Here is a 27479-nt window from a genome sequence, read left to right as displayed (position 1 = left end):
CTCTGGTAAATCCCCCGTTTCTTGGGTTGAAACCCCAAAGATATGTACCGTAGCAGAAAATGTGAGCCAGCAGATCAGCCTTCTGAAAGACTAATGACCAGATTTAAATCATCTCAATCCCTCAATTAAATTAAAACCAACCCAGATTGCTAGTTCCTCTAGGCACCTAAGAAAAGCAAATGTAAAATATTTACTATATGAAAAAGAGAGTGCTACAAGTTTTAAACAATTTTTATAAGCAATTTGCTAAATATAATATTCAGCACACATATAAGAAATAGAATAAAGGAGAAAACAAAGTAATATGAAAATCAAACAGTCAAGAGTGGCAAGCCACTAGGGCTGAAAATATTAGAGTTATAAACAAATTATAAAACACAAAAGTTATATATAAAGAAAGACAAGATTGAAAAAAATGATCTGAGAACTGGAAATTCAAAACAAAAAAAAGAGGAAAAGAAATCCAAAAGTAGAAGATGCCACAACTGAAATGAAGAATTCAATGAATGAATTTGCGGTTTAATAGCATATTTAGGTATAGATGAAAGAAAAATTGTGAATGTGAAGTTATGTCACAAAATATATATCTAAAATAAAAACAGTATATCCAAAAAAACATATCCAAAAGAGAAACACAGAGTAGCAAACACTACAGAAAAGGAAAAGACATGGAAGATGAAATGACAGTCTATCACAGAAAATTTGGCAGAAGTAATATTTAAACAAATTCTGGTGAGATTTTTTTTATAGTGTTAAAGGATATCAAGCCATGTGTTTCAAAAGTTCTTTGAACTATAAGCAAAATAAATTCACAACTAGGCCCATCATAGCATAACTATTGAAAATCAAAGATAAACAGAACACACAAAAAGCAATCTTTAAACATTTAGACAGCTGACTTTTCAATAGATATGATGAAAATAAAAAGATGATGCAAGATACAATTGCTAACCAAGAATTCTAAATCCAGGGAAAATATACATTTTAAGAATAAAGGTTAATTAAGGATGTTTCAGACCAATAAAAGAAAATTTCATCACTGGAGAAATTCTGGTGTTCTTAAGGTAAGATGATACCAATTTTAGTTAGAAGGTCAAAGATGAAGGAAGGAATTAAAAGCAAGCTCAATGGTAATTATTAAATAAGTCTAAATGAATATTGATGGCACAAATCAATAATGATGATTATTATAATAGCAATGTATTGTGGGAGTTAAGATATACTTAAAAAGTATAATTGAGATATTAAATTTTAAAAGATGTATCACAAATTAAAATACACTACAATAATGGCATGTATTGGGATGAGGTAAATTAATTGTGCTGTCTTTCCAGGCACATTGGCCTTGTGGAGAATAAAAGCACCAATTAACATTAAAATTTAATGTCTCTGTGATAACCTAAGTCAGGAAATGAGGTGAGTCATGTGATGTCCCAGATAAATGCGGGGAGAGACTTCCTAGACCAAAATGCAGAGAGGAGGAACTCAGGCAGAGCTCAACAGACTCCTGAGTTGAGGAGACAGAGCTAGAATTCCTGGAAGGCCACGGTATCTAGTTATTTTCAGGGCCGAGCACAGAAGAAAGAGCTCCACAGGGGGAACTTTGTAGAGATCTACAAAGGGAGTCCCTCAAGTCTCTGGCTGAGTACTGATCAGTGCATGCATGATTATAAATTACCAGTGCATTCATGAGAGGCTGGGTAAGAACGCTAGAGGATTTGAGAGAATATCTGAAGTTTCCAGAGGTTCTGGGAGAAATGCCTGTTCCAGCCATACTGGAAAATGTATAAATTCATGGAGGGCTTACAAGGACGTTGCCTCAGTAGTGGACCAAAAATAGCAATATATTAAGTGCTGCTCTTGCCCCGCCCCCCCCAATTCAGCTTAAAAGCAAGATTTAAAAAGTTCAAACTGTTTCTGAATAACTTAACTGATTCTAGAATAAAGATCAAAAATATGTATAGAAATCTAAATATATCTCATGCCCATCAGAGTAATAGACAAAATGACTGGGTATAAAAAAGCATTGCAAGACAAATCTCCATGCATCTCTTCCGTTTTGTATATTTTACAGAGGGTGATTGCCTTTGTTTGGCCAATCTTTTCCAGGATGGTTGTATAATGAACAGTCTTCAAAGACAGAAAACTGTCTCCCTCTGGAGCGAACAACAGGCTTGCTCGCTAATAAGATAAGAATAGTGTACCTCCCCCAAGGGACAGACGTGCTCACTGTCCATTACAAAATAGTCAAATTATCTAAGGTCAAGCGTCCTCTCCATAATACAACCCACCGAGTGTGCAAGTACCACTTGGTCACCCAGTGGGCACTGAGGCTCAGGAAACAAGTGCAAGTAGTCTGGCTACTGCTATTGCTCTGAATAATAAGTTATTCTTCATCTCTGGCCTGGGAGTCTGTCTTCTGGAAGCAGCCATGGAATTGTGACTAGCTAACTTATTAAGTGCAAGTGAGGTAAAATTTCATACCCTTCCCAATTCATGAAAAGAAGCAGAAAATGATGACCAATAGAAGAAGTCAATTGATAGAAACCAATCCAAGTGGCACAAATGGAATAATAATATGAACGGTCATGTTACAAAAATATTATTATTGTGCAGGTATCCACAACTTCCAAAAGATAAAATAAGGATTTTCCATGTTAACTAGAAACATGGCAAATATAAAAAATATCCAAATGGAATTTCTAGAGATTAAAAACAGTGGCTGAGATGAAAATCATATCTGATAGGAACTGTGGCAGATTAGATACTGCAAAAGAAAAGATCGGTGAATTTGAAGCTGTAGCAATAGAAACTATTCAAATTAAAACAGAATAGCCCAGCCAGTGTGGCTCCTTGGTTGAGCATTGACCTCTGAACTAGGAGATCACAGTTCGATTCCAGTCAAGGGGCATGCCTGGGTTGTGGGCTCGATCCCCAAGTGGGGGGCATTGCCAGTAGTTTTGATCTGGCATCTAGAAGGGTTCAGAAATCTAGAGAAGGGCTGTGCATAAATAAGAGTCCAGAGACAAAACATAATTTTGAAAGGCATTATAGGGAGTCAGAGAAGACTTAGCTAAAGGAACTAAGTTCTCCTCATCTCAGGACCCCTTGCTTTTTATTAACACAATTTGTCCTAAGGCAAGGTAGATATATACTTCAAAGGGCAGGGTTTCCTACAGAATCCATTGTCAGATTGGAAGAATTTGCCTACCGTTGTTCAGGTGTTTGGCCAGTAGGAGGCAATAACATAGATTAAGATGCCCTGAGCTGTCTGGCAGCAAGCAAGCAATTTAATATCCTTTTCAGGTTTGGGGAAATGCCCTCAGCCATTCCCAACAGGTGACAACATATGTGACTCAGCCCTTTGTGAGACCCCAAGTTCCATCTACCTTTTGATGAAACTCTTGGAATTATGACATGCTGGAATTGGTTTCCGGCAGGGCATGCAGGAGGCAGCCTATCAATGATTCTCTCTCATCATTGATGTTTCTATCTCTCTCTCCCTCTCTCTTCCTCTCTTAAATCAATAAAAATATATATTTTTTAAAAAACAGAGAATAAGTGAGGAAAAAGAAAAGGCCCTCGGTGAGCCATGGAACAACTCCAAGGATAATTCCAACTCCAATATACATGAATTAAAATCTCAGAAGACAGACCTGAGAGGGAGAGACAGAAAAAAATATTTGAGGAAATAATGGATGATATTTTCAAAGATTTCATTAAAACTATGAACCCATATATCCAAGAAGTTCTATGACCCCAAAGCACAAAAATCATAAAGAAAATTATACCTAAGTACATCATAACCAACTTGCTCTACATCAGTGATAAAGAGAAATATCTCAAAAGCAATCTCAAAAGGAAAATGCAGGTTACATAAAGAGGAACAAACATAAGGATGAAGTAGAAGTCTCATCATAAACTATAAACTACAATTACAGGCAGAAACAAAGATGAATCTCAAAAATATAATATTAAGCTGAAGAAGGCATAAAAGCTTATATTCTGTACAATTCATTTATGTCAACATTTAAAAGTAGGAAAAATAACTGATAGAAAGATGTGCTTACATGATAAAAACAATAAAGAAAATCTAGGTAGTTATTACTATGACAGTTGTTATTGGTTAACTGGTGACGGGAAAGAGGTACTGATTAGACTGTGAGCTGGAATTCTTTCTGGGCTGAATGGTTACCTTAAGAATATTTTCTACTTGTTTTTGGTTAATTGCACTCTGTATTTTTTTGTGTGTAGTTTTCCGAATGTTGCATTTTTATAAAATAATTAAAATAGGACAGAAGAAATAAAGGTAATAAGGAAGGAAATTAGGAAGAACAAAAAGAAAGGAAATATCAACAGCAGAGTTTATAAAACAAAGATTATGATGAGGATTGGGGCTATGGCATATAAGGCTGTCTTCCATAAAAATAATGAAAAACTAAAAATCATACTATGCTACAGATTCTGACAATGTTAGGTTTAAGAATAATTTGAAAATTTTTGTGATACTCACAAATAGAATTAAATAACAATAGAATTAAAGGAAGATATCATACTTTCTGAATTTCCCAGAAAAGATCATACCAAACATGAGAGTATAGTCAGTAAAATATAGTCTAACACAGCACAATATATTAAATAAGATGGCAGAAATACATGTAAATAGTTACGATAGTAAATCTAATTAAGTTACTTTATTAAGTGTTAAAAATCAGATGGAATTAATTTCAGTAAAATACTAAGAGATTAAAAATACAAAGTTAGAAAAAGGTGTAGTTGGGAAATGAACATAAAAAGAAAACATGAAAAACTGCTTTAGAATATATCTAGTTAGCTTTCTAGCAAAATGTCTCAAATGAGAAAGTTTGTCATTTTATATCAATAAGTAGAGGCCCGGTGCACGAAATCCATGCATAGGTACTGTCCCTAGGCCTGGCCAGTGATCAAAGCACAAGCATCTGGTGTGGAAGGGCAGGTCCCACCTCACCTCTGGGCCCTGGGCAGCTCTTGGGCCCCCACATGGCCCCCTTCGCCTGAGTCATGGTGCCCAAGTCCCCCACAAAGATGCAATGAGTGCGGCCGGATGCCACAGGCTGGGGCACAGTGTGGGCCTCTGGGCCACCCAGCAGTGCTGCACGGAAGCCGGGTGGCCAGCATGCTCTCTCCCAGCCAGCCTTGCCGACCAGCTCCTGTGCTAACCCACAGGGAGCCTGACCAGCTCTTATGGTCCCAGCTGCTGTGGCCTGGCTCACCCAGAAGAGGCCACGCAGGTGTGGGGTGGGCATCCCAGGGGAGGGTAGCAGGGGGAGTGAGAGAGAGCTTGGCAGACACCCCACATTCTCACTTCATCTCCGTCCCCGTCACCCTTGCCCCCAGGTAGCCAGGGAGAGGTCGCAGCATGTCACCTATGCCTGCCATGTTCCATGCTGCCCCCTGGTGGTCAGCACACATCATAGCAAGCAGTCCAACTCCTGGTCTCCCGGTCAAACTCCTTGTCAAATGAATGCCCAAGGGGACAATTTGCATATTTGGCTTTTATTATATAGGATATTTAAACCCCTGATTAAATACAACAATAATGGGTTTTTATGTGTCAGGTGATATGGAAAGATACAATATGAATAAAATCCTATTGGAAATGCAATGGGGCATTCCCATATATATTTTCAGTCAATGACAGAATAAATAGACTAAATAATGACATGGAATCTTTGAAAAATGTGGTTAACAGTGCAGAACTACTGTTGGAATGGACATGCTGATCAATGAAACAGTTTAAAGAGTTTAGAAATAGGCCCAAGGAGATAAGGGATTTCAGTACATATTTAGGCTGACAGTTCAAAGACAGATGACTTCACTGAATGGTATTAAGACAACTATTTGACCATTTGGAAAGATAAGCTGAATCCCAATCTCATTCCTTACACCAGCTTACATTCTAGAAGGATCAAGGATGAAATATAAAAATGAAACTATAAAAATACAAGACTAAAAGTACCAAAAGGTATCTTTTTATATTTTGAAATAAAGACAACTTTTTGTTGTTGTTGTTGTTGTTAATCCTCACTCAAGGATATTTTTCCATTGATTTTTAGAGAGAGTGGAAGGGAGGGGGAGAGGCAGAAACATCAATGTGAGAGAGATACATCAGTTGGTTGCCTCCTGCATGCAGCCCTGCTACAGGTGCCCCAACCAGGGTTGGGGATCAAGCCTGCAACCCAGGTACATGCTCTTGACCCACGATCCTTCAGTCTGCAGACCAATGTTCTATCCACTGAGCCAAACCAGCTAGGGCTAAAGACTACTTTTGAGCTTTGAATATATACACATAGACAATAAAATACACACACACATGTCTGTAATATGTGTGCACACATATGTCAATATATGTCATAAAAGACAGAAATGGCTAATTCTAAGTTTATAAATTTTGACATATAAGTAAAAGTTATAAACACACTCTAAAAAACTACTGGGAAAATGTTCTCAGCTTAAATGATAATTTTTTTTAATAGAAAAAGAAAGACCTGCCGAACCGGCTTGGCTCAGCGGATAGAGCGTCGGTCTGCGGACTGAAGGGTTCCAGGTTCGATTCCAGTCAAGGGCATGTACCTTGGTTGCGGGCACATCCCCAGTGAGGGGTGTGCAAGAGGCAGCTGATCGATCTCTCTCATCTATGTTTCTGGCTTTCTATCCCTCTCCTTTCTTCTCTGTAAAAAATCAATAAAATATTTAAAAAAAGACCTCATAAATCCTTAAGAAAAAATATAATAACCCAAGAGGAAAATGGGCAGAAAACTCAATTATAATTTACAAAGAAAAATGTAGTCACCTATAATAATAAAAGCATAATATGCAAATCGACCAAACGACTGAGCAGCAGAATAACCTTCCGGACAACCTTCCAGACGAGCATGCTGTGACACCAACTGGTGCCAGGCCAGCCAAGGCAGGTGCAATGCGATTGGTTGGTGGCCTGGCCATCGCCCCATGATAGCCCTGCAGAGGGAGGCCCAGGCCACCGGCCAGTGGGGTGATCAGTCAATCGGAGGCTCCACAATCACCCCAAAGAGGGAGGTCCAGACCACCAACTGGCGGCTGTGGCGGGTGGGCAGGGCCTCCCTTTGCACGGGCACGATTGATTGCATGATCACCTTGCAGAGGGAGACCCAGGCCACTGGCTGGTGGGGCAATCGGGGAGCTCCACAATCGCCCCAAAGAGGGAGGCCCAGGCTACCCAGTGGTGGCGCTGCAGCGGGTGTGTGGGTGGGTGGGGTCTCCCTCTGTGGGGCGATCCATCGTGGAGACCTGGCTTGGTGGGCAGGGCCTACCACTTTGGGGCAATCCATCGTGGGGCTCCCAGACTGTGAGAGGGCACAGACCGGGCTCAAGGCCCCCCCACCCCACCCCAGTGCACAAATTTTGTGCACCGGGCCTCTATTTATAAATATGAAGACATGACCTATCTCTTCATTACTTAAAGAAATGAAGATAAAACATGATTTTATCTTTTCTTTTTGAATATAGTATATTTCAGTATGATTGAAAATGAATAGCATTAGTCTGAATATGGTGTCCAAACACACACACCATTAGTGGGAAACTAATGGGCATAACTTCCTCATCAGTAATTTTGACAAAACCTAATAAAAGGTGAAATGTTCATATTTTGATCCAAAAATTATGCTTTGGGAATTTATTTTAAATTAACACCCACCAAAAGTATAGATATATTTATTCACAAAAATGTTCATTGCAATAATTTAATGACACAAAAGAAGGAAACATCCAATGTTTGTTCATAAAATGGAATAAAATACATCATTTAAAAATAAGATTTCTGAAGAAATTATGACAGTGTAAAGATGCTTATAAAAATATTAGTTAAAATAGTAAAAATCAAAGCATTTATATATTTCTGTATATGCGTGTATGCACATATAACAGGTACATATATTTACATACATATATACAGTTATCTACATACCTGTGTGCACACACGGGAATGATAGAAGTTTACAATATTAACAGTGGCAACCCCTTAGTTGTAAATATCTGTAATATCAATACTTGATTGCATTTGCAGTGTTTCCATAAGGAAATTGCCTTTTGTAACTACACAGAAAAAAAAATTTTTTTTGGAAAGTATTTTCCCTAGGAAAAAACTAAGGATGACTAACAGATAATCAAATTCACTCTAATCAAAATTTTGCTCTTATCTGGGGTACTTTAGACATGGAAAGGTACAATTGCTTTTATCCTCACCCGAGGATATGGTTATTGATTTGAGAGAGAGAGAAAAAAGAACAATGTGAGAAAAAAAATTAATTGGTTGCCTCCCAGAAATCGAACCCTCAACCTAGGTATGTGCCCTGACCAGGAATGGAAACCACAACCTTTTTGGGTAATGGAAGATGCTCTAACCCAACTGAGCCAGCCTGCCAGGGCAACAAATACAATTTTGAAGAACAGCAGCAATCACATTTTAAGTTTAATAAAAGAACACAATTTCTATTATCTTTAAGACAGACATCCAAGAAACAAAGTCTTTATCCTTAGGAAGACATAAGCATCTAATAATCTACAAGCAAACCATATTTTTGTTGCTATTGGTTAAAAACAGCTCATTTACAAAGTGAGTTTAGGTTTATCCTCTAGAAATGTTTAATTCCAGACTGACCTTCCCAGACAAATTTTTATGCAAATTAATTAAAACATTAGCTTGAGCCAAACTTAATTACCAGGGCTCCAGGAAGCAATCATGTGATCTATTTCTAAAGAAAATTGAATGGATTTTTGGATTATCTTTTCTAATGGTCCCTCCCATTTGTATGGATGACTGACTTCACTGTATAAAAAATATACATATAAACTGCAGGATCCTTTAAGTTTTTTTGTATCTCAGCCAGGAGGGATTAGGGCAAGGGCAGGGGGTAGAATTCAGCTAGACTGAATGTGCATAAAGCTTGCCTCATGGGGTCAAGAAAGCAAGATGGGATGTGGAATATCTGAGGGCACTGGAGAAAAAGGCAGATGGGCTGGGTACCGGGCAAGGAACCACACATACCTCTGTGTGATATGCCAAATCCTGGCTTGGTTCAGGAATAAGCAGATATGATTATTCTTAGATTTCAAAGCTATACACTTCATTTCTTTTTTTTTTTTTTTTACTATCAGAAAAATTAGAAAGGAGAAAATATATGCATTTCCATTCAAGCAAAGATTAGTAAAATAGGTAAACACAATAGTGGGACAAGAGAAAAAGGCAGAGGAGAGAAATACTACACAAAAGTCTTGCAATGGCCTCTCATCCACAAAGTGAAGTGACAGACCTTGCTGGTCACAGAGAAAAGCCCTAGTTAGCATTCATCCACAGCCATAGGCTGCCTCCTGGGGCAGCCCCACCATATCAGCAGTGCTCCTGGCCCTGATCTCCCTATTCCTGATCGCATTCCTCTAAAAATGTCCAAGTGGAGCAACGGGACTGGATAAGCACAAGAATACAGAGTGGCTTGCTTCTCCTCTCTCTCTTCATTGTACAGATCACAAATAATGAGTTCAGTTCCCAGCAATGACTTTGAGAGTTCCCAATATTCCCAGTGAGAGGGAATGAGGCTCGGTCAATAAACAGTGAAGGTTCCCTCTCAATATCATCTTCCCAAATATAAATGTCAATGTGACTAGAAACTTTAGCAGGAGACATAGCCTCATATAAGCCAAATATAGAGAGAATATAAGATATTATCTAGTTTATTTGGCCTTAAAAATAATAATGAAAGTAAATCCCAAAGAGCATCCAGTTCTCCTTTCCTGGTTCTTTGCCATCAATATAGTATATGAAGAGCTTAGTAGCCTAAGGCACTTATTGCTAAAAGGTGTGTGGGAAGTAAGTTACAGTCCCTGATTACTATTTACAGATATTGATGGGTACTATAATAAAGGGAAAATTAAATAGTTATTTATTGATCACTCCTTACCAGTAGGTGTTGGGAAGGAAAATACGAATAAAACACAATCTCTGTCTTCACAATGTTTATAACCTGGTAAGAGAGACTAAAGCAGACAAAGCTATTACAGTGGGGCCTTGACTTACGAGTTTAATTTGTTCGAGACCGAGCTCGTTAAGGAGCTCGTTAAGAAGCTCGTTAACTCAAATCACTCTATCAACTCAATGCAAAAAATCAGCTAGAGTGGGGCGGGAACTGGGAGGAGGGGAGTTATGGGGGGAAAAAAGAGGAACAAATGTAATAATCTGAACAATAAAGATTTAATTAAAAAAAAAAAAATCAGCTAGAGACAGCTGGTATCTCAAAAAACTCGTCAGTCGGGACACTCTTAAGTCAAGGCCCCACTGTATTACAGTGTACTAAGGAGAATAATAAATCGATGAATGAGCAAAGGAACTCAATAAGCAAAGATATGATCACTTTCTATAGTCCCCCAAGGCGAGAAGGGTGGAAATGGGTCTGGGGGAAAGATTTTTCCTGGTTCCTCCATATTAAAGAATTTTGTGATTATTATCATGACAGTAAAGAATAAAAAGCATAAGTGGAATTCTCATACATTTCAGGAGGGAGTGTAAAATGGGGCAAACTCTTTGGAACATTGTTTTTTAGTACCTCGTAAAGCTAAACATGTATGCTGCCTATTCCTTAGTAGTTTCATTGGTGAATTTATACCTAAGAGAGATGAGTACATATGAGCACATATGTCCACCAAAATACATGTACAAGAATTTTTAGCAGTATCATTCATAATAGCCTCATTTTGAAAATAGTTTGACATTTTAACACCTATATACTGTTGAATAATCAGACAGTGAGATAGTCTACTTCAATGAAAAATAGTGAATTTATGAGTGCATGCAGCAACTGGGATTAACCTCAGAGAAAAGCTGTAAGAAAGTAAGATAAAATACAGCATATACTTTATGTTCTGTTTATATTAAATTCAAAAACAGAAGAATTACCTATGGGGGCAGGGAGGGTATCTGCAGGCACCAACAGAGGTAGCAGAGCTATTGGTGCTAGAAATGTTCTTGGTCTGGGTGGTGATTGACAGGGAGATACATGGTTGTGTATTTATAAGCCTGTCCTCTTAAGGCTTGAGTGTTTTACTATATGCAAGCTATACTGCAATTTAAAAATTAAAAGACAAAATAAAAGCAAAAAAAAGAAAAAGGGGTTAGTAGTCAGATAAACCTAGTTAAGAATTCTGAAAGCAGAATAGGGATTATAATACTTTACAGGCCTGATACGATTAGAGAAAATGTGTATAAAATGGGTAGACAATGTATGGCATTTGTATGGAATCAATAATTTGCAAATATATTTTCTAGGCTAGTGCTTTGCAAGATTTAATGTGCAAATGGAATACCTAGAAATGTTAAAATGCACACTCTGATTCTGCAGGTCTGACATGAGGCCTGAAATCCTGTAATTTTGAAAAGCTCTCAGGAAGTTCTAATGTTTCTTGCCCATGGACCATACCTTGAATAACAATAGGGAGAAATGGGGATGAATGGGGTTTATCAGCAGCGGAAAGGTCTTGATCAAATACATATTTTAAAAGATATTAATGTTAGCACTTCATAAGATAGATTACACACACACACACACACACACACACACACACACACACACACGACCCAAGAGAGACATAATACATCCCTGAATGAAGAAAGGGGATGGGGACTATATAGGGGAAAAAAGCATTTTTCAGAATTGTCAAATCTTGACATTTCATTGAATTTAGGAGTGATAACAGAAAGACATCCAAGTCAGCTTGAGGTTTCTAGCTTCAAAGATCAAATATATAAATATACTATAGCTGTAATTTTTTTATCAGATCCTTTTGAATAAAATGAGCTCCAGAGCAATGGATGTCAAAAAAACACATTTTTTTTTTCAGAGTTGGTCAATCTGTCAGAGAATGAACCAAGGGGAAGTACTATAGCAGGCAGATTAAGTATAGTTGTGGTAAAGAGGAAGTTATAAAGATGAGAGGTTGTTTAAGTCACCTGTGCTGTGGTAACAACCTCAAAAGTCCCAAAAGCTTACAGCCACAAAGATTTGCCATGTCACTGCTTGGTTCTGCTCCACAAGTTTTAGGCTGAAGGAACATACTCTTTCAGGAGAAAGAGAGAAATGGATCTCGAAACTTCTGCTGAAATGTAGTACCCAGCATGCTTGTTGCTGTGCCGTTTTCTTAAACCAAGTCACATGAATAGACCTGGCATCAATGAGGTGGGAACATATACTTGTCGCACAAGGGCCATGACAGGTCACATGGTCACAGACAGGGAAGTGGTGCCCTCTTACAGAAATCAGTAGGGACAGGCTGGAGCAGTAATGCAATCTACCACAGGACCATAAGCAGGCAAAGAGCCCAAGCTCCTCTGCATCCCCTTCGTGCCTGTAACCACCCCTAGCTCTGCTTTTTTTTTTTTTTTAATTCAACAGTGAAATAGCCTCAGCATTAAATATTTTATTATTAGGCAAAATGGAAAGATTTCCATTTTCTCTCTTAATGAGCACTTAAATGTTTTAATCTCTACTGGGAAGGGGAGGGGGAGAAGCCAGGGTGTGTAGAAGAAAAGCATTATTACTTAATAGATAATCAGCCTCAGAGTAACTAAGAGTTGGCTGAATTCCCTCCTGACCTTGGCTGTGTTTAGTAGGTGCCATTAGAGAATAGTGGAGCTGTGAGGTGACCCAATCTGTGTGTGCTCATGTTACTCAAGTTTCTCATGCTCTGTTGATGGGAGAATGAACATGCAAGGAGTGTTTTAATTTCCCAGGAATCCTTAATACAGGAACTATCTACATCTTAAATGAAACTTAAATATAATTAACTCATGCAGCCCAGAAATTATTTAAAATTTCAAAACTTCCAGGTTGTGTCCATTGCTGTTAGTACATTCATAAGCCAAATAGTAATTACACCAGTCAGCTCAAAGAAGACTTTGTCTAAATTATCTGGATATTTTTTCTAAAATAATTGAGATAAATTTGATTTGCAAAATGGTATCTTTACCCTTCACTTTCTTTAAAACTGTTTTCTACTTATCATGTATAATCAAAGCATGGTTTCTGAAATTTTTGCTTTTTCAAACCAGGGGTAAAACTATGGTTATGCATATCACATTTCTTTTATTTTCCAATCACTATTTTTAACAGGACAAGAGAACAATTCAGTGAATAATGAGATAAAAATTGAGGAAGAGTCACAGAGCTCATACATGGAAACAGAAGGTACTGAAACCAGGACATGTTGTTACCAGAGAATGAGATGAAACTGTGAACCATGACCCTTATACAGACTTGTGTGCGAGTGGTGTGCATGTGTGTTTTTAGGCAATGATTTACGGAGAATGACAATAGTGTTCTGTTTTGTATGCCTATTAAAAATTGGAGAGCTCGGGGAGAATTGAATTAAACTTTCTATGCTTTAGTAACTGTGTTTTGTCAATGATTTCAACTAAAACATCCTTGAGTATCCTTCCTTCTCATTCTATTTAGAACTTTCATCAAACCAAGAAGATACCACAATTGTGGAGCAACCAGAAGTGGTCCCACTGACAGACGTCCAAGAAGAAAAAGAAGGAGAAAAAGGTAGGCCTGCTCTTATATTAAACTATCAAAATAGAGAGTTTCTTTGGATTCCTGCCTAGAATTCGCCATCAGAGTTATCCTTATGCAACTGCAGTCTGTTAAGGGCAGAGGGGCAGGGGGACGAACATTTCTTTAATTCTAAATCTACTTTTGTGAGTAGAATATTATCAAGTAGCAAGAGAAGATACTTGTAACAGTTTTTTGTCCTTTTAAATAGTATAAATGTTTTTTTTTTAATTTAGATTCCATTTAATTTAAAGATTATGTTATTGAGAACGCCTATAAGATATCAAAATTATGAAGTAATGGATGAGTCTTAGAAAATTTTAAAAGGCTATAAAACAAATGTCACCTTTAGTATTGACTTTATTCCGCCATCCTTTATATGGTGGTGATTAAAGAAACAATTTATGTGAAATATGTACATTACATGAACCTTCTAAATTGCAAGCTTTGTCTGGTAATATTAGGATGCCATAATATAGAGTACCGTTAAAAATAATAGCATTATTATAATTTTTGAAGACATAAGAGGAATGAACACTGTAAATTTTAAAACAGTATTTGGGGCAAGAAGTCAATATATTCGAGTAAAGATAGCAATCTTTTTAAGAATCTATTTTAAAAAACCATTATCAAAGAAATTCAATATTTACTGAAGAACTTGAAGAATTCCATTTTCATATATAAAGCAATCTCTTAAAAGAAACTAAAATATGAAATATGAAGTGAAATGATTTCTCTGGAACACTGTATCATAAATCATGCTGTTCTTAAATAAATATGTGTTTGCAAAGCAGTTGCAAAGTAATAACTTGACAGGCCTTGTTTATAGAACACAGTGATCAATTTTGTTTCCAAATTAAAATGCAGACATGATCTCAATTGTAAAATCAGGTCAATAGTAGCTACAGCTTCCAAATTATGAACTCTTCTTGACAGGGGCATTGATACAGTTTAATTAGTAAGCCATGTTAGTGATTATGACACCTCTTTTTTTAAAATTTTCAATATAGAACCCGATATTCTTCCATTTCTCTGCATCTAATAGCCTTTCTGTATTGCAAATTCTAGTTCAGGCTCATGTCACCATGTTCCTGGCAAGTCAAGTAAATGAGATATTTGGTGTATTTTATGTATGACGATGATAACAGGCATTTGATACAACCCTTACTTTAGCCAGAGTTACCTGGCATTGCTCCCTTCAATTGTACTTCAAAAATATAAAATGCCGAGTGGTGCTTGCCTGAATAGTTTCTCTACAGCAGAAATTATTTATTTTGTACCGTGTATGTCAAGACATGCCAATGAGAAACATTAAGTGGTATACATATTCTTTTTATTAACTTGTCCTCCAGGGGAAAAAAAAAAACTCATGTTCAGCACACATGGACATGTCACCCTCCTCACAGCAACTTCTCTAGCATTGAGTACTCCTGTAACTACTGAGGAGTTGGTTAACTACCCACTGTTTACCCTCCCTTGTGATGCTACCAATCTCTTCTGCAAACAGGGAAATGACATGTGAGAAAGAAATGAGGTCAACTTCTGCTACTTGACTGTCAAAACTTTGAAGTTTAGTGTGTTTTGTTAAGATCTGACTTTTATCTGTAGGAGAGTAATAATGCCTGTGGTCATAAATTAACTACATTGACCCTTCCCTTCTTTACCACAAATACTTAGATTCACCTTGCCTTGAATATTTCTGTTTAAGTTTGAAATAACTTAAAATGCATTACCTTTATTGTTTTATTATTTGCTTCAAAGCAAACTTCAAAGCTATTCTGTTACATATAAGAAAAATAACCAAAGGAAAACGGGGCAACGTAGATTCAGGGTGCTCTGCTCTAGCTCTGCCCCTAATTAGCAAGCTGGGTGAACCTGGACAAGTTATTTAATCTTTCAATGCCTCAGTTTTCTTATCTGTGGGATGGTGATGACAAAAGTCACATCAGTTGTGGTGAAAGTTTGAGTTAGCACATGAAAAGCTTCGAGTACCTGGGGCATAGGAAGCATGCCATAAGCATTTAGAATTGATCATAATTTGATAAATTGGTGACAAAGTCAAGAGAATCCACATGTGGAGTTCCTCAAATACATTCATTGTCCTTCCTAACTATTTGCATCTATATAAACTTTACATATGCTACATTATCCTTCAACAAAAATTGTTCTGCACACTCCATTTTTAGCGCCATCACCTGCAGCAAGTTTCAGTAGGCATGTTTTATTCTATAAAGGTAAAATAATAAATAAAAGGTGAGATGAAAGGCATATCTCTTATTCATAAAGTCCTTTTTCTTTGTCAAGATCTCAATCTTCTGTTTGAGAAATGCTGAATCAACCATAATTTTAATTTTTTTGAGAATTGACAGAAAACATTATAATAATTTTGTTACTGGTGGGGAGAAGTCCCTGTCCCCACCTTTGTTCATGGGAATGGAATTCTTGCAATATCCCAAGAAAAATAATTTTCTGAGACATGCCCAGGAGAGTCAGTAATTTTTGTTTACATGGAATTAAATCCCTGAATTTCCAAGGTCCCCTCTCCCTCAGTCCCACCATAAAAGATATGTAACTGTGGCCTTAATAGTGCTAGAATTAGAGCCAGTGTCCAAAGTTTCTGTTCCATGCTGGGTTTGTGTGTCCTGTCACAGCCCATCAGTCGGTTTCATGTGGGGTCTGCATGGCCATGAATAAAAGGAAGCAGGAATGAGTGAGTCTCGTGAGCGCAGAGCCAGGAGAGCAACGAGAGAGTGAACTGCTTTGTTTAGGGGATTATGTATTCCCAAATTTTCATGGGCTTGCAGTGGCCATGCCCATTCTGGTCAATTCATGGTTCCCCAGGCTAGACTGACAAGCCAGTACCTTCCCTATGTCACCCCAGCTTTACTGAGCATGTGTCTATCTCCCCTTCATTGGACCCCTTCCCTCAGTAGTCTGCATAGAATGGGTTAGTGGTTCCCTGGAGAGTGCAAAATTGCAGGTTCCTGTCCAAATGACATGACTATAATATCTGACTTTCCATCTGTTCCTTTTCTATTATGAATAACTAGCTAATTACAAAGGTATCATTTCCCCTTTAAAGAGAACTAACCTCTTTGTAATCCTACAAAGGGCAAATGGACAAAGGTCTCTAGATGTTCTTCTTCAGTGGTTCTCAACCTTCTGGCCCTTTAAATATAGTTCCTCATGTTGTAACCCCAACCATAAAATTATTTTCGTTGCTACTTCATAACTGTAATTTTGCTATTGTTATGAATTGTAATGTAAATACCTGGTATGCAGGATGGTCTTAGGCATCCCCTGTGAAAGGGTCGTTCTACTGCCAAAGGGGTTGTGACCCACAGGTTGAGAACCACTGTATGCTTCTTGCTCTCAAGGGGCATAGATCTGCCTATCCCGAGGCTTAGAGTTTCTCCCCTATCTGACAGAGGAAGAGGAAGCAAAAAGGAATGGAGTCTTCATGCAGGGAAGGGGATTTTTCACAGTTCAGGTCAGTCTAGTGACCCTGGGAGGTGGCATAGGTGATGTCCAGAGGCTAGCTTGTTGGACAAACTAGCATCCTTGTTTTATTCTAGAAGTGAAAAACTTGACAATAAAGTTAAAAGGCATAATTTGAATATAAGGGGATTTATAGTAACTAAAGGTCTGATGAGAGGTATAAGCCCATGTAATAAAAGAAATAACTTGACAATGTTCTAGATTAGGTTGGAGGAGTGGCTTCCCTGGAGGGAAGTGGGTCGAACCTTTCTAAGCTCTTCTGCCCATCATACTTAACTCAAATAAGTTAAGGGAAATGTTATAAAATTTCCCCCATGAGAAACTCTGGGCCTCTTCTGTCGGAACCATTTGGTCAGAAAAGGAAAAGCAATTTCAAGCAATGCCAATAGACTATCCATACTTCATTGACTCAACCATAAGTCCAAACCGTTGAGTCTAATTTTAGGAGACAGTGATGCAGATGGCTTCTAAAGTCAGATTTATATTGTGTGAACAAGCAATCAGGCAAATAAGGACATACATTCTATGAAAATAGAAGACTACAAAACACAGAGGTTAATGAATACAGCAAATCATAAACCAGTTGAGAAGACTTCCAGATGCAAGGCTTTTGCTGGAATGAAATCAAGGAGTGACAACCTGATAGATTTTCTGCAGTTAGAACATCTCTGGTGATGTCATCCGATGATGAGTTCTGTATGGCATACATAGACAGAGCCTTAAAAACAAAACTTTGAAAACAGTTAACTGCACTGGAGTCCAATATTCTCAATTGGGTTTTCTGATTTCCCTTTGAAATACAGTTTTACTCCCTAAGATTACCCTCATTTCCATTAAAGAAACTGCATTAAGTCCAGTTTTAATTTGGCCCGATTATTTGCCTAAACACAACAAGAATAGTAACTGATCAAATAGATCACACAGGCCTTTTCAAATTTGCTTTGCTGGAATTTTCAAAAGGCAGCTTTAGATTGAGCTATATCAGACCCTCAGGGTAAAGAAGCCCAGCCACAGTTGCTATCAGGTTTTGCCTGTAATAACTGTAGGTTTGGATCAATTTCTCAAGTCCTTGAGGTCCCCAAAGATATCTTGAGGTTCCTTCCTTGCCATCTTTCAGGAAAGCAACTTTCATTCCTTACCTGGAAAGACTGCATGAGCCACGTGACCACGCAAAGTATCAGGCCATTTCTCCAGTGGGCTTTGATTGACTTTGGAAGTCAATATTAGTTCCATAAGGCTTTCTGGTGGCATCCGGAGTCTGGGCATGCATCTCTTAGACATGGCATTCAGGTCAAAGTCTTGGTTAAAAGAACACAGGTGAAGCCTGGTCTTTTTGGATTTATGCAAAAAAAAAAAAACATATCGCCATGACCCACTTATTAAGAATTGCCAAAATTCTGGAGGGGTAAGTAGGGAGAAAAAGCAAAAAGTAAGCAATTATCATGTAATTATAACGTCCCAGATCGGCAAACACATTCTATAACTTTTAGAAACATAGATTCACTTACTGCCAAACACACTAATATTTTAAAAGACATACTTCCATGAATAAAAGTACCATTTAGAAAAATTCACTGATTTAATAAATCAATGAGTTAAACTGATTGGCTTAGATAGCTTTGGTTCACATAAGATCTATTTCTCAGATTCTGCATTCCAATAGATGGCTCATAAAAGAGTCCTTTTGGAGACCAGGTATTAGCACTTGAGAGGCAGACAGTCCTTTTCTTGAAAAACCCAGAATAAAATTCCTTGCCAGAGTAGGCATTTTCAAGGCACTGTGAATGGAGATTATACTACTATTATCTTCGGGGGGAAAACCCCAAAATGTTTTGTCCTTTTGATAGCTATGGGAAAATATGAGTATCCCCCATTTTTCCTAGTTTCGATGTCATGTTGCCAGAGCCTAGGATTGCTACACAACACCCCACTATCAGTTTCAGTGACATGAGACTGCGTCAGGGGCTGAGACCTTCCCAAAATAGTAATACAGTTTTGCCCAGATGTGGAGTTTTACCAACAGTCAGTGTTGATCAGACACTGTTTAGTTGGGTTTATTGAACTCCACAGGGGTAATTCTGATGGTCTCTGAAGCTATTGGAAGTTTTCACCCTTTACTGTCTTGGTCAGAAAAATTATATTCTTTCACTGAACTAGAGGAGGTGAGAAAGAGCATTCTCTGTTAACTTGGCAAGACAGAGATTTAACACCCAGGCCCTGGGATTAAATTGTGTTTGCAGTCAGTCTCCAAGGTTACTTCATAAAAAACTTTCATTTCTCTGAGCACCTGTATATTTGAGGTTTTTCTGTATTAGTTATACATGGAAGAAGCATTAATGGCAAGTAGCAATGTTGACAGAAGTCAGAAATATAGCAGTTGCATTTGTAACAGAAACTAAAATTGATTTCTGCCCTTAAGCATCCTGGCTGTCAGGGTGGTGCTTTCTGGCATAGCCAGGAGTGCTCCCCCCATAGCAAGGAGCAGGGAAGAGGGCTGGGCCAGGCAGGGAGCAGTCCTGGCTTGTCAAAGGCAGGACCCTGGCAGCAGCTTTATTTTGGTGGCTTTCTATCCAGGCTTTCTCTACCACCACTGGGTGAAAGGCATGAACCAGAGCCAAAGGCCCAAGAGGTTCGAGGGGCGCTTTGGCTGGAGAGCTCACAAGGGTAGACAGAAGGTGGAACTGTGGGTCCCTCTCACCAGCAGCTTCAGTTGGTGGCTATCTCTGCAAACCCTCCCCCGTCAGCGCCTTGGTACCTGGAAATTAAATCTGTGCCCTGCTTAGGCAGGCACACTCTAAGGGCAGAAGCAGAGGGGAGAGGGGGAACAGAGGGAAGCAAGGGTCTCGGGCTCAGGCCATGCTGGGCTGGGAGCCCTGTCCTAGGCACAGTGCTGCCAGGACCTCCCAGGGCTTAAGAAAGTTGGAGGCATCAGGAGTAAATCCCAAGGCAGTGGCAAGTGTGTGCCAGCTCCATGCATTCTGGATTCTCCTGGCACCCATGTGCCCATTGCCCTGCAGAGGCCCACAGTGCTGGATCCAAGACAGCAGATCCAAAGCTGTAGTCTGAGTCACGTTGGGGTGGAAGCAGAAGGAAGATAAACCATAGAAACACTGGCAAAGGGCAGAGATGTGTGGAGAGATGAGTTTTATAAACGGGGAAGAGATTTGGGCACTAGGCATAAATTTGTGGCAACATCGGGGTCTTGTACTTGCCCAGCATTTTCTGGAGCTTGTTGTGGCTTCGATGCTGGGAGCAGGGTGCTGCTTTCTCCTGGGTCTGCATCCAAAGAGGCAAAAGTGGTGTAGGGAAAAGAAAAACAAGTGAAAAATCCAGCCAAGCACCAATTCAGTAGATAGGGTGAGAAATGAATTCTCAAACTCCCAGGCCAGGGAGACGGGTTTCTCCCCACCACCCAGGCCAGGTTCTTCTGCTGTTTCACCCTCCAAGTGCTGGTCTGCAGGCTTCCAGTGTGCTTTTGCAGGGGAGGAGCAGAGAAGAGATGCTTTCCATACTTTCCATTAGTCAATTCTCCTGGTAGCGTCCCATCTGTGTTGCCATCTGTTACTGGTAGGGAGAGGTCCTTATCCCCAACTGTTGTTTGTGGGAGTGGAATTCTTGCGATATCCCTCCCACCCCCACCCCAAAAAATAAATTTTTGAGATCACACAGAATGAGAAAGTTTTATTTGCATGGAATTAAATCCCTGAATTTCCAAGGTCCCCTCTCCCTCAGCCCCACAATAAAAAGATGCGTAGCTATGGCTTTCATAGAGCTAGAATTAGAGCTAGTGTCCAGAGCTTCTGTTCCATGTTGGAGCAGTCAGGCTAGCCGAGTTTGTTTTTTCCGGTTGCAGTCCATCAGTCCATTGAATGTGAGGTCCTCATGGCTATGGGCCATATGAATGAACGGAAGGAAGCAGGAACAAGAGCACCCCGTGAGTCAAGAGCCAAGAGAGCAACAAGAGAGAGGGAACTCCACTGTTTAGCAGGGGTCCTCAAACTTCTTAAATGGGGCCAGTTCACTGTCCCTCAGACCATTGAAGGGCCGGACTATAGTTTAAAAAAAAACTATGAACAAATTCCTATGCACACTGCACATATCTTATTTTGAAGTAAAAAAACAAAACGGGAACAAATACAATATTTGTATTTGCATGTGGCCTGCGGGCCTTAGTTTGAGGACCCCTGGTTTAGGGGATTACGTGCTCCCATATTTTCATGGGCTTGCAGTGGCCATGCCCATTCTGGCCAATCCATGGTTCCCCTGGCTAGATTGACAAGCAAGTACCTTCCCTATGTCACCCCAACTTTACTGGGCATGTGTATATATCCCCTCTGTTGGACTTCTTTCCTCAGTAATTTGCAGGGAATGGGCCAGTGGTTCCCCGGGAAGTGCAAAGTTGCAACTTCCTTCCTGGTGAAGCTGCCCAAATGGCACCCCTATAATGTCTTGTCTTTCCATTGCTCTTTTCCTATTATGAATAACTAGATCATTACAATGGTATCAGTTTCAGGCTTGAAACATAATGATTCATAAAGAAGCAGCCATGATTTATAGGTAGATCCACAGACTCAAAATAGTAAATAAATTCAAAGTAGTAGAATTTTCTTTGTTTCCTATACGTATTAAAGAATCTTGTTTGAAAACATCAATGAGAAAATAGCTCCAGGTTTTGTGTATCTTCACAGTATCTCTTAATGGAAAGTTTCACATATGTATTAAGACATTCTTATCTGCAAACAAAAACAAATTAGTATTCTATTACATTTTTAGGGATGTTCTTTATAGTTCTATAAATATCGGTTCTCTTTTATTTTGAGAATCTTCCTAAGGAGATATAAAGGGGTTTCTTTCAAAAAATTCCAGACCAGGAGAAATGTATAACCTTTTCCTCTCATTTTGTAACATTCTGTAAGATGAGAAAATGTAGATAATCTTCAGGATACATCTTCTAAGGCTCCCAGGTGTATGGGCACAGATGTTGCAACATTAAGTTTTGAAGTTAGCTCTACCAAAATATGGCTTTTGAAAAGAGGAGAAAATATTCAGCAGAAGCTCATGCTGATAAAATTATACAATAGCACAATGGACATGTCCCTAGGAGACCTGAAATACAAAAATTTCAACAGGCATAAAGTGAGATTTCACATATGGCATTTTTTCTCATATGGCCACATTGCCTCTTCCTAAATGAGTTCAGTTTTATGCTTCCCCAGCAGGATCTACAGCACATATGAAACCCAGTAAAAGAGCATCACTTAGGTTAATAACCAAATAGGAAAGTAATATTACAGGAGTCTCCTCTAAAATGGATCTTATGTGTTGGCATCAAATATTTAAATGTTTTCCTAAATATTTTTTTATTTATAGCTAAATTTAGAAATATTTGACATAAAGTTTTAACTGTGTTAACATTGTATCATTATTATATGACATTATTTGAATTTATTTTTCATTATGAACATATTGGACTTTTTCTAAGTGTCATCTAGAATGCATACATCCCAATTATTTTTTCTTGTATCAGATAATAAATATATATGTATGTGTGTGTGTATGTGTGTGTGTGTGTGTATATATATATATATATATATATACTATACTAATGCCATGCTATGCTATTGACCACCAGGGAGCAGATGCTCAATACAGGAGCTGCCAAGCTGTGGTCACTTGGCAGCAGTGGCTCTCAGGTGACACACCTGGAACCAGAGAGGAGAGAGCCCAATTCTGGGGTGCCTCACCTGAAAACAACCCTCTAGCAATCCAGGACCCCTCAGGGGATGTCGGAGAGCCAGTTTGGGCCCGATCCCCACAGGCCAGGCCGAGGGACCCCACCGGTGCACTGGGACTCTAGTGTAACATGAAATAGTAATCCTTTTTCTATTTACCTAAGGTTGACCAAAATTGATGGAGACTGAAGATATATTATGGTCTAAGGCAGTGGTTCTCAACCTTGGCTGCGCATTAGAATCACCTGGGACTCTTTTTAAAATCCTGATTTCTGGGCCTTATCCTCCGGAAATTCTGTTTCTTTGTTACTAATGTTGTGGTCTCACCCCATAACAAAGAAACAGAATTTCCGGAGAATGAGGCCCAGAAATCAGGATTTTAAAAAGATTCCCAGGTGATTCTAATAAGCAGCCAAGATTAAGAACCACTGGTCTAAGGTCTTTTGGGGCAAAAGGAAAAGAAATAAAAAAGGATATAGACAAGTAGAAAGTGAAGTGCAGGCTAACAACAAGTATAAATTATCCTGTCCTTAGGCTTAGGATATAGAACTGTGGATACTAAGAGCTAAGGGACTTAAGTATCTGCAGATTTTGTTATCCTGGGGGCAGGGTGGGGAAGTGACTCTGGAACCAATCCCCAGCAGATACTAAGGAACACTGTGTATATACAATTCATTTTTTTTCTGATATTTTTTCTCATTATTCCCTATGAACCCTATAAAGTAAGTGTGTGTGTGGGGGGGGGGGGTGTGAAATAGGATGAAGACTCAGAAGATGTGTTTTTTAGTTCTGGCTTTGACACTGCCTAGCTATAACCAAGAGTTGGCTTCTTAAGACCCTCGGAGCCTCAGTTTCCTCATCAGTGAGAGATGTACTTATCCTCATTCTCCTTGGAGTTGCGGAAAAGGTGAAATAAAACCATTTTTGAAGAATGATCAGGGTGAGCAAGAACAGCAAGGGTGAGCAAACTAAGACCCATAAGCCAAAAGTGACCCGCTGCCCCTTTTCCTATGGCATGTGAGCTAAGAATGGTTTTCACATTTTTAAATGGTTGGGGGGGGTAATATTAATTTATAAGAAATGGAAATTACATGAAGTTCAAAGTTTAGTGTCCATCAATAAAATTTTATTGGAACACACAAAGTCTAAAATGTTTACTATCTGGGCCTTAATAGAAAAAAAAAATTGCTGACCTCCCCCCGACCCCCCGCCCGCAGTGCATAGCATCTATGTGAATGTAGCCCAAATTACCCTGAATGTGAGCCTCTCATTGCTATGCGGAACTCTTCAATGATGCAGTCTTTATCAATACACATGTGTGTTTGCTAATATACATGTGTGTTTCACTAGAACTGGGAAAACAAGATTATCTCATAATGCCTTGCCCTTCTTAGGCACAGAGTCTTCTCTGTCCACCTCTCCCCAAACTGGTGGACTGGGAGGAAATGGCTCTCCCAATGTTAACCTCCAGTAGAGGTGACCTATAGGGCTGTGGCTTGGGCCCCAAGAATTTCAGGCTATGGATGGTGTGACGTAAACTCTCTCCCTTAGAATATAAATGTAAGTTTCCTTTAAACACATTTCTTTTTGCTGCTGTACTTAAAAGGGGGCTCCCTTTACTTACTAGTGAACCTACTGTGCTTTGCTTTCTCTGAATATATTGCAAGTGAGATTTGCATTAGGACGGTGAACTAAACATCTCAATCATAACATTTTTACAGGAAGACCATCAGGTGACAGAACAGATACAGGTCTGATCCATAAAATGAGTGGGGTTGACAGGGATTGTAATAATACGGATGTGTGAATGTGTTCACTTACACACTTTGTTGTAAAGACCAAAATCTTGTCAACCCAAATATTAACATATAACCTTCAACTCAGATATTAGAGTATCTGCTTTCAAATTTAAGTTTAACTTTTCTCTTTGTCTCCGAAGGAAGTCCAATTTCTTTTCATTACTCTTTATATATCAGGTGCCTTCATTTCAGCGCAGTATGTAAAGAGCAGGTGGTATACGGAGTACTTTGAATGTTAATTATATTTTTCATTTATTTCACTGTGAGGATTTACCTTTCAATGTGTTTTTATAATCAAGACAGAAACAATTAGGGAGCTTGCTGCTTGATTGTTTCTCTACATTTATTTTATAACATCTGCTGCAATGATTTTTCAAAGAAAAAAGTGAAGTAAACATTTCAACAATAGCAAGGGGTTTAGATTGATTGTATGTGATCGCTTTATTTCATCTTTAAAGGAAATATTATCAAGATGAATCAGTCATGTTTCCAAACAATAAATATCATCTCATTTTTACACCTTACATTTTTGACACAGAAGCATGTCTATTCATTTTCAGGGATGTCATAGTTTATTAGCCTTGGATTTTAACTGAAACTAGTAGAAAAACCACAAATATTTCTTCTCAGAGACATATTTTAAAGAAAAAAGTTTCCATTATCATACTTAGTTTATTCCTCAAAAATTATTTTACCTGTTCTTCATATTCTTTTGAACATACTTCATAAAATAATAATATTCAGGATTAAGAGATGTATGGTTCATAACTTATTAAGATATGGACATATAATTTTAATGTAAGGGAATACTGTTCAGAATTAATATTCATTTTTCTTATTTTTCCATTAAAGTATAGACAACCTTATGCAATAAGGTTTATAATAAATAAAATTTGCAAAACCACTAGTAATTATAAATAGGATAAGTAATAGACATAAAAAAATATGTGTGTGTGTGTGTGTGTGTGTGAGAGAGAGCACTTGAGATTTCAAAATGCTATGATGCTAGCTTTGAAGATGGATGAAGGAGCCTCTAAAAACTAAAACATGTAAGGAAATGGATTCTTGCCAGAGCCTCCAGAAGGAAGGTAACTGCTGACATACTGATTTTAGCCCCGTAAGATCAATTTCAGACTTCTGGCCTCCAGAACTATAAGATATTAAATTTGTGCTGTGTTAAACCACCAACTCTATGGAAATGTTACCACAACAATGGGAAACTAATATGTTACCTCTCGACATAGTTTATCTAAACCATGTTAAAAATTTAGGCTTGTCTTAATCCCCAGAGAAAACAGAGGTTCCAGTATCCTTCCATGTTCTAGTTGTGAATTGCTATAAAGTTATTCCTCCTCCTATAACCCATGCTAAATTAGGCAGCATTTTTTATTATAATGACCCATCACTTCTTAAGGTCAGTCTTTGTTGGTTGCACAAGTGGAATTTAATTCAGGTAAATCTATTTACTATGAGCACAATCAGTAGAAGAGTTAGCATTTCCAGGAGATTTGAAGAAAAGGAATTACAGTAAAGGCATTAGGAAAATACAGAAAGGGAGAGGAAAAGAGAAAGAAAACAATGAAAGAGGGAGAGAAGAAAGAAAGATAGAAGAGAAAAAGCTGTTTTCTAATTTCTGGTCTGGGAAAATAAAAGTTCAAACAATAACTTTTTTGCAAAAGAATTTTATTTTTAATTTTTTATTGTTTAAAGTATTACATATGTCTGCTTTTTCCCCCATTGACCTCTCCCTGTCATGCCCATGTCCCAGCACATACCCTCACTCCTCTAGTGCCTGCGTCCATTGGTTATGCTTATTTGCATGCATACAAGTCCTTTGGTTGATCTCTTACCCCCACCCCCCAACTCCCCTCTATGGTTTGATGCGTCTCTGTCTCTGGATCTATTTTTATTCATCAGATTATTTTGCTCATTATATTCCACAAATGAGTGAGACCATGTGATATTTATCTTTCTCTGACTGGCTTATTTCACTCAGCATAACGCTCTCCAGGTCCATCCATGGTAAGAGTTCTTTCTTTTTTACAGCAGTGTAGTATTCCATTGTGTATGTACCACCATTTTTTAATCCACTCGTCTGCTGATGGGCACTTAGGTTGTTTCCAAATCTTAGCTATTGTAAATTGTATTGCTATGAACATATGGGGTGCATATATCCTTTCTGATTGGTGTTTCTGATTTCTTGGGATATATTCCTAGAAGTGGGACTACTGGGTCAAATGTGAGTCCTATTTTCAATTTTTTGAGGAAACTCCATACTGTTTTCCACAGTAGCTGAACCAGTCTGCATTCCCACCAGCAATGCACACAGGTTCGTTTTTCTCCACATCCTCACCAGTACTTGTCCTTTGTTGATGATAGCCATTCTGACAGGTGTGAGATAGTACCTCATTGTCATTTTGATTAGCATCTCTTGGATGATTAGTGACTTTGAGCATGTCTATTTAGGGACTTTTCCCATTTTTTGATTGGATTGTTTGTTTTTTGTAAAGATGTATGAGTTCCCTATAAATTTTGGAGATCAGACCCTTATCAGATATAATGTTGGCAAATATGTTCTCCCATGCAGTGGGCTTTCTTGTTGTTTTGTTGATGGTTTCTTTTGCTGTGCAGAAGCTTTTTATTTTGATGTAGTCCCATTTGTTTATTTTCTTCTTAGTTTCCATTGTCCTAGGAGCTATATCGGTAAAGATATTGCTACAACATATGCCTGATATTTTGCTGCCTGTGGATTCTTATAAGATTTTTATGGTTTCCCATCTAAGACCTTTATTCATTTTGAGTTTATTTTTGTGTATGGTGTAAGTTGGTGG

At 38.4% G+C, this 27479-nt stretch overlaps 1 protein-coding gene across 3 annotated transcripts in view; it reads left to right on the top strand.

The window, feature by feature from the left end:
• MACROD2 (mono-ADP ribosylhydrolase 2) overlaps positions 1 to 27479 on the top strand; it is a 1902899-nt gene that overhangs the window by 1813023 nt on the left and 62397 nt on the right. For all 3 annotated transcript variants that reach the window (XM_081097752.1, XM_081097753.1, XM_081097754.1), the window contains 2 exons: positions 13179 to 13253; positions 13521 to 13613. In XM_081097752.1, the coding sequence (XP_080953878.1) occupies positions 13179 to 13253; positions 13521 to 13613 (168 nt within the window). The remainder of the gene's footprint in view (positions 1 to 13178; positions 13254 to 13520; positions 13614 to 27479) is intronic.

This window comes from Myotis nattereri (genome assembly GCF_964212035.1).
Source record: "Myotis nattereri genome assembly, chromosome: 8".
Classification (NCBI taxonomy): Eukaryota; Metazoa; Chordata; class Mammalia; order Chiroptera; family Vespertilionidae; genus Myotis; species Myotis nattereri.
Note: the sequence above shows the minus strand (reverse complement) of the source record. Positions and strands in the feature narration are given on the sequence as shown.